The sequence below is a fragment of the Rhinoraja longicauda genome, chromosome 14, assembly GCF_053455715.1.
Source record: "Rhinoraja longicauda isolate Sanriku21f chromosome 14, sRhiLon1.1, whole genome shotgun sequence".
In the NCBI taxonomy this organism is placed as follows: domain Eukaryota; kingdom Metazoa; phylum Chordata; class Chondrichthyes; order Rajiformes; family Arhynchobatidae; genus Rhinoraja; species Rhinoraja longicauda.
In genome coordinates, this window is record NC_135966.1 from 9,272,072 (window position 1) to 9,280,777 (window position 8,706).

At 43.0% G+C, this 8,706-nt stretch overlaps 1 protein-coding gene across 1 annotated transcript; it reads right to left on the minus strand.

Annotated features, from left to right (window-relative positions):
- Positions 1-597: 597 nt before the first annotated feature.
- LOC144599990 (S-phase kinase-associated protein 1-like) lies at positions 598-8,315 on the minus strand. The gene is made up of 5 exons (XM_078411284.1): positions 8,219-8,315; positions 7,257-7,330; positions 5,874-5,984; positions 2,267-2,407; positions 598-612 (listed from the first exon to the last, which is right to left on the minus strand). Exons 1-5 carry the CDS (start codon positions 8,313-8,315, stop codon positions 598-600), a joined length of 438 nt encoding a protein of 145 aa, XP_078267410.1.
- Between the last annotated feature and the right edge of the window lie 391 nt (positions 8,316-8,706).

An 8,706-nucleotide genomic window follows, 5' to 3' on the forward strand; every position in this document is an offset into this window, starting at 1 on the left:
ATGGAAAGACTGGAGGAAAGACTGGGTGCTTAGAGCTCTCTAATACCTGCATTAAGGAGGCAATTAAACACACCTGAGCAATTCCAAGCGCCTGTGAAGCCATGTGTCCCAAACATTATGGTGCCTGAAATGGGGGGACTATGTATAAACACTGCTGTAATTTCTACATGGTGAAACCAAAATGTACAAAAATACCCTTTAATAAAATCTGACAATGTGCACTTTAACCACATCTGATTTTTTTTTATTACAAATCTCAAATTGTGGAGCACAGAGGCAAATAAATAAATGATGGGTCCTTGTCCCAAACATTATGGCGGGCACTGTACCACAGCAAGTTCTTCACACTGTAATCATTTCATTTATATTACAGCTTATCTCAGTTTGAGAATTAAATGTTAGTTTCATTTAAATACGTTCAGCCTTTTATCATCTATTTATGAAGAATAACCCGTCACTGCATACCCTGCTGATTCATTTTTGCCTTCCGGACGAGATTGTATGAAAATCAGACGTCCACAGTATTAAAGGATTCCTGTCTAGTCTGCACTCTTTAAATTTTAATAACACATGCATCCTAATCCTCTTCAAGTCACTCTACTGTGATGGATTCTGCGGTGCAAAACCGGATATCACTTCCCATCCGATAACACGAACCATGAAACTGAGGAGTGCTATCTGAAGGGTTCCCATCCAAAACGTCACCCATCCTTTTTCTCCAGAGATGCTAACTGATCTGCTGAGTTACTCCAGCACTGTGTGTCTATCTTTAGTGTAAACCAGTATCTGCAGTTCCTTCCTATGTGCTGTCATTATTTTGGTTTCGTTTATTGTCACCTGTACCAAGGTACAGTGGAAAGCTTTTTGTCGTGTGCTAATCAGTCAGCAGTCATACAATACATGATTACAATCGGGCCGCCTACAGGGTGTGCTCTTCCCACAATCGTCTGTCGACTTAAGAAACATAAATTCATAAGTGATTGGAGCAGAACTATGTCATTCGGCCCATCGTCTACTCTGCCATTCAATCACGGCTGATCTATCTCTCCCTCCTAACCCCATTCTCCTGCCTTCTCCCCATAACCGCTGACACCCGCACTGATCAAGAATCCATCTATCTCTGTCCGAGGTCATCCTATTCGGCCCCCCCGACTCCATCAAATCGATAACAGGCAGTCTTGGAAGCCTATCCTGCCTAGTCAAACCGCATGTCAAAAACCTCGGCGTGATATTTGACTCTGCATTAAAGTTTGACAAGCAAGTCAACGCTGTGGTAAAAGCCAGCTTCTTCCAACTTCGAACCATAGCTAAAATCAAACCTTTCCTCCAATTCGACGACACTGAAAAAATCATTCACGCTTTCATTTCCTCCCGCCTAGACTACTGCAACTCCCAATACACTGGGATCAGCCAATCATCCCTGTCCCGCCTGCAACCGGTCCAAAACGCCGCAGCGAGACTCCTGACGGGTACCCGAAAAAGGGACCACATCACCCCGATTCTGGCCTCTCTCCACTGGCTCCCTGTACGGTACAGAATTAACTTCAAGCTCCTCCTATTCACATATAAAGCCCTAAATGGACATTCCCCCCCCCTACATCAAAAATCTTCTAACCCACCTCTCTAACTCCAGGTCCCTCAGGTCGGCCGACTTGGGGCTACTCACTATCCCGCGGTCTAGGCTTAAGCTCAGGGGTGACCGCGCTTTTGCGGTTGCAGCTCCTAGACTGTAGAACAGCATCCCTCTCCCCACCAGAACTGCCCCCTCCATCGACTCCTTTAAGTCCAGGCTCAAAACCTATTTCTACTCCCTAGCATTTGAGGCTCATTGAGGAGGGGCTGTGAACTGTTTGTGTATGTGCTGTTATGTTTGTTTCATTTTCATGATATGTTTCATTTTTTTCCTTAGTACCTAATCAGATGTACAGCACTTTGGTCAACGTGGGTTGTTTTTAAATGTGCTATACAAATAAAATTGACTTTACTTGACTTGACTTAACTAATTCAATCTCAACATTCACACTAAGCAAAAGAATATTTTCATTGCATTGATAACCATCCTCCTATATTTTGTTGTATATTACAGGCATACCGAGTTTAAACTTAAAAGGGCCTGCATAAAAAAGGTATTTTATGAAAAGCGTTCCAATCCTTCAGTTGAGCCCTTTGATTGAGTTGAGAATAAGGCACTCTACCGAACACATCTGAATCAGAAAAGCTAATCTTTAAGTGTTTTCAACAATGATGAATACAATAGCGGTAATACCTGAACTTCCTCTTCCTCAGTAAAGTCATTTTTGATGTTGAAAGTCTTGCGAATCTCTTCTGGAGTTTTCCCTTTGATCATGTTTGCTACAGTTTTGCAAGTCACATCAAGCAGGCCTTTGATGTTCAAATAGTTTGCAGCCTAAATAAAAGATGTAAATATTCACGTTTGAAATGTGAAGAGACAAACTAATCTTAGAGTAACATCACATCAAAAAAAGGTTTCCAATGGAGATTTCTATACAAGTACAAAAATACTTCAAATCTTTCTATGCAAGACAATTTGTACAACATCTCTTAGACATTAACTTTGCACTACTGATCACGATCACACACACACACGTACATATACACACATTTATTCACAAAATGCTGGAGTAACTCAGCAGGTCAGGCAGCATCTCGGGAGAGAAGGAATGGGTGACGTTTGGGGTCGAGACCCTTCTTCAGACTGAAGAAGGGTCTCGACCCGAAACGTCACCCATTCCTTCTCTCCCAAGATGCTGCCTGACCTGCTGAGTTACTCCAGCATTTTGTGAATAAATCGATTTGTACCAGCATCTGCAGTTATTTTCTTATATTACATATACACACACGTACTTGATTTTGGCTTGATTGTTTAGTTTAGTTTAATTTAAAAATACAGCATGGAAACAGGCCCTTCGGCCCAGCGAGTTCGCACCGACCGGAGATCCCCGCACACACTAGGGAGAATTTACAATTTACAGAAGCCAAACAACCTACCAAATTGTACGTCTTTGGAGTGTGGGAGGAAACCGAAGATCTCGGAGAAAACCCACGTGGTCACGGGGAGAACGTACAAATTCCGTACAGTACAGCACCCGTAGTTTGAATCGAACCCGGGTCTCTGGCGCTTCGTGCACTGTAAGGCTGTAAGGCAGGAACGCTACCGCTGTGCCACCGTGCCACCCTGTGCTTAGTTCAGTTCAGTTGGAGGGCATCTACAACACACGATGCCTCAGAAAAGCCACCAGCATCCACAAAGACTCTTCACACCCCTGCAACAGTCTGTTCGAACTCCTTCCATCGGGCAGACGATACAAGGCCTTCTACGCCCGCACCTCCAGACTCAGGAACAGCTTCATCCCCAGGGCCATAGCTGCTATGAACCGGTCCTGCTGAGCCGGATGGCCACAACGCATAGATCAACTTGCACTTTACCCTGTCCAAAACTGTTACAACTGTTTCGTTTCGTTGGGTTGCTGCTGTCTAAATTACTTAAATTATTGCATCTTATGGGAGGCGCATTCCCAATCTCGTTGTACCCCTGGGTACAATGACAATAAAGATATATTGTATTGTATTGTATTGTATTGTATTGTTAGTTTTATTGTCACATGATACCAAAGCTTTTGCTTTCTGCTATCCAGTCAGCAGAAAGACAGTACTTGATTGCAATCAAGCCATTTACAGTGTAGATACATGATAAGGGAATAACATTTATGATTGTATTTATATACATAATCATCTGATTTGATTGGAAAGCATGCAAAACAAAGCATCTCGTTTTACCTCAATCCACACGACAATAATAAACTCGAATAACTCTCTTTAAGCCATCTTCAAAACTGGTAATTAAATAAATCAAATTTAAGAAGTCGTGCATTATTGCTCAATGTTATACTTTCTATCATTCCAGTCTTGAGCTTCTATGACAGATAGACACAAAGTCCTGGAGTAACTCAGAGGGTCAGGCAGCATCTCTGGAGAAAAAGGACGGGTGCGTTTCGGGACAGGACGTTTCTTCAGCCTGCAATCTGAGTTGAGTTACTCCAGCACTTTGTATCTTTGGTATAAACCAGCATCTGCAGTTCTGTGTTTCTCCCAGCGATGACAAATATAAGTACAGCCCTGAGGGCGTGAAGGATAACACCAAGGCTGCCCAAACTGTTCAAACTGGTTTTAACTAGGATATAATTAGAGGGGTGCCACTGAAAGCAGCAAGGGAATTTGGCAACCAAACAGCATTTCATCAAGACTACGTAGTTGAAGGGTGGATCAAACTAAATACAGGTGAACCATTGAAATGTTGACAGAGGAAGGGCAAGTAATCCAGCTGAAGTGATTCTTGTTACAGAAGCCAACTAACCTACAAACCACTTCTTCAGCCAGAGGGTGGTGAATCTGTCATTGCCACAGACGGCTGCGGAGGCCAAATCAATGGATATTTTTAAGGTACAGATTGATAGATTCTAGAGTGTCTGGGGTAATGGAGAGCAGGCAGGAGAACGGGGCTGAGAGGGAACGATAGATCAGCCACGATTGAATGGTGAGGTAGAATTGATGAACCGAATGGCCTAATTCTGCTCGTACAACTTATGAACATGTATATCACTTTGTTTTTTCCTTTCTCTTTCTCGAACTGCCTTGTTAATCTATTATTCACGTGACTTCATAAACAGTGTATCACCACAGCAAATCTCACCTGGTCTACCCACTCTCCCCATCCTTTCTGCTACTTTAAAGTAATCCTTTTTCTTCCCAATTTTTTTTCTTCAATTCTGATAGTCTTGCGGCGTTTGTATGTTTACATATTCTGTCGCGATGCTGCAAGTAAGAGTTTAATTGTTTTATCTGGAACATATGACAATAAAAAGACTCTCGACTCCCTTGACTCTTGAAAATGTGAAGTCTCCCTCCCTGTGCCTATTCCATGCCACGAGAGAGCAGAAATAAACAAACAATTATTTCAGAACCTTCACATAGATCTGATCCATCTCACAGGAATTCGCAAGCAATAAATTATCTTGAGAGCGAGATCGAGGCAAGAAGGAAAACATGGCAAACATTTTCCAGAGCAAGTAGTCATAAAATGGAATGAGGTGACTGGCCCTTGATCTATTCATAGTGGAGTTTCAGTATGGGAAAAATGCTGGGATCAAGGAATGACTAGTGGGGCAGATGAGGCCTCCATTATGCTTCTCATCCAAAGGTCAGTACTGACATCGCATTAGTCCTTCAGTCCTAACACTATAGTGTCAATCTATATAATATGTGTCCATTTTCAGATTGGACTATAAACCCACAATATTCTGTTCCCACGGTCAACATCATTAATTGTTGGTCACTATTTGTTGTAGTGGAAGTGCATTAAAACAAAAGTTTAATTTTGAAGCACAATCAGTTCTGAATGCACCTGTCTGCTGGGTTAGTTGGCTGCACGTGCAAGATTAGACTGAATGTAGAAAGAAAGAAAGAACGTGTTAGTTTAGTTTAACGTCACGTGTACCGAGTTCCCGTGGAAAGCTTTTAAGCGCAGAGTCGTTTATCCAGAGGAAGGGGAATCAAGAACCAGAGGACATTAGGTTAAGATGAGAGGGGAAAAGTGTAATAGGTACCTGAGGGGCAACGTTTTCCACACGGGTGGGTATATTGAACAAACTGCCAGTGGAGGTAGTTGAGGATGGTACTACAACAACATTTCAAAGACATTTGGACATGTACGTGAATAGGAAAGGTTTAGGGGGGTGTGGGCCAAACGCGGGCGGGTGGGACTAGCGTAGAAGGGCATCTTGCTCTGCATGGGCAGGTGGGGCGAAAAGGCCAGTGTCTGCTGTATGACTGAGGTTAAAAAAATTATTGCTTACCAGAATTAGTTCAAAGAGTGTTGCTTGGTCTACTTTGAGGTACTCTTGATCCCACACAGGGATCATCCTGTTGGGTGGATCATCTTTGTGGTGAGTGCACCAGTGAATCACCTGGAGGCCCTGCAGACACGGGGACAGATTAGAGAATTACTTGTGCGACACGGTGGCGCAGCGGTAGAGTTGCTGCCTTACAGCGAATGCAGCGCCTGAGACTCAGGTTCGATCCTGACTACGGGTGCTTGTCTGTACGGAGTTTGTACGTTCTCCCCGTGACCTGCGTGGGTTTTCTCCGAGATCTTCGGTTTCCACCCAAACTCCAAAGACGTACGGGTTTGTAGGTTAATTGGCTGGGTAAAATGAGAAAAATTGTCCCTAGTGTGTGTAGGATAGTGTTAATGTGCGGGGATCGCTGGGCAGCGCGGACTCGGTGGGCCGAAGGGCCTGTTTCCGCGCTGTATCTCTAAATCTAAAAAAAAATTCTAAAAGGCTGAAATAGCCAGGTTATATCCCATCATCACTGCAAAGTATTGTTAACAGTTGCAACTTATTTTGTGGCATATTCATTTTCTGCTTCATAAAGCATTATGGTGGATTTTGTAGAAACAGGGAACTACAGATGATGGTCTACATAAAAGGGCACAAAGTGCTGGAGTAACTCAGCGAGTCAGGTGGAGAAGATAGACAGGTGACATTTTGCATCATGAATCTACAACCAGACTGAAGAGTCCTAGCCCATGTTCTCCAGAGCTGCTGCCTGACCCACTGAGTTACTCCAGCACTTTGTAACCATGGTGAATTTTATACTACATAGAAACATAGAAAATAGGTGCAGGAGGAGGCCATGCGGCCCTTTGAGCCAGCACCGCCATTCATTGTGATCATGGCCGATCGTCCACAATCAAAAACCCGTGCCTGCCTTCTCCCCATATCCCTTGATTTCACTAGCCCCTAGAGCTCTATCTAACTCTCTCTTAAATCCATCCAGTGATTTGGCCTCCACTGCCTTCTGTGCCAGAGAATTCCACAAATTCACAACTCTCTGGGTGAAAAAGTTCCTTCTCACCTCAGTTTTAAATGGCCTCCTCTTTATTCTAAGACTGTGGCCCCTAATTTTCTAAAGAGTGTACCGTCTTCTGTAATTGAATATTTTTCTACTTTATTGTCACGGTACTTATTTTTGTTATGTGGGGATGATCCATGGTAAGGCCAACATTAATTGCCCTTGGAAAACCAGTTATTTAGTTTAGTTTAGAAATACAGTGTCCACCGAGTCCATGCCGACCAGCGATCCCTGTTGCACTAGCACACATTAGGAAGGCAGCAGCTCTACTGTACGCTTTTTCCAGGATGCTGTAGAGATTCTTTAGTGTATTTGAAGCTTGCCTTTTTAAGGATTGCAGCATTAACATTTGGAAGTTGTACTGGATCTTCATCACTTTCATCGTCCATCCCCAAATCTGGTTACATTGAAAATGACAACAAATATAATTATTCAACAAACTTTCCCCAAAACGTGTCACTATAACTAAATGTACACAACAAAAATAAATCTAAACCCAAGTTAACAAACAGAAAAGGCATGCAGTGAGTGTCTTCAATATTAAGTACTCCCTGTCTTTGGTTTTAATTTTAGAGATACAGCATGGAAAGAGGCCCTTCAGCCCACAGAGTCCGCGCTGGCCATCGATCACCCCGTACACTAGCTCTATCCTACAAGAGGGACAATTTACAGAAGCAAATTAACCTCCAAACCTACACGTCTTTGGGATGTGGGAGGAAATCGGAGCACCTGGAGAAAACTCACGCAGTCACAGGGAGAACGTACAAACTCCGTACAGACAGCACCTGTAGTCAGGGTCGAATATGGGTCTCTGGTGCTGTTAGACTTTTATTGAGCAATTATAACAGGGGGCTCTATCTATTAGAAAAAGACACAAAGTGGTGGAGCAACTTAGCGGATCAGGCAGCATCACCAGAGAATATGAATAGGTGACGTTTTAGGTCGCGACCCTTCTTCAGACTCACCTACTGAAGAAGAGTCCCAACCCGAAACATCGCCTATCCATGTTCTCCAAGGATGCTGCCTGGCCCTGCTGAGTTACTCTGGGACTTTGTGTCTTTTTGTGTCAGAACGGCATCTGCAGTTCCTTGTTTCTACAGCTCCACTTGTTAAAGGTCAATATTACAATGAATAAATGGTCACCATCAACTAGCAACAAAAACTAAAAGTACATTCAACAAACCCTTTAGAATCCTTTTCAGAAAATTACAAAGGAACATCTTAACTATCATTTGAAATAAATTATATTTAAGTAAGAAGCTGACTTCCAAAGTGATACACTGACCTTCCAACATAGTTTTGATCGTTACAATCTGCCTTGCTATCTCCACATCAACTTCAAATATTTCTCCATCAGAGCTCTGGAACTTAATGAAAGGCATCTGAAAATGTAACAGAACTATTTCAGAGATTCTGTACTTCAGCATTAGCTCATTTCAACACCTGTCCCCCACTCAAAATATGGATGCATATCTCTACTGGGCTTTTATTATTAGTGGCGAGGAAAGTTGAGGCACAATAAAAATATGAGCTTCACTTATGACTTTAGATTAGTTTACTTTAGAGATACAGTGTGGAAACAGGCCCAACTAACACTATCCTATACATGGAGAGGACAAGCTTGGAGGGATATGGACCAAGCACAGGCTGGTGGGACTAGTGTAGCCGGGACATGTTGGGCGGTGTGGGCAAATTGGGCCGAAGGGCCTGTTTCCACACTGCACCACTCTAAGACTATCCTAGACACGAGGGACAGTTTACAATTTTTACTGA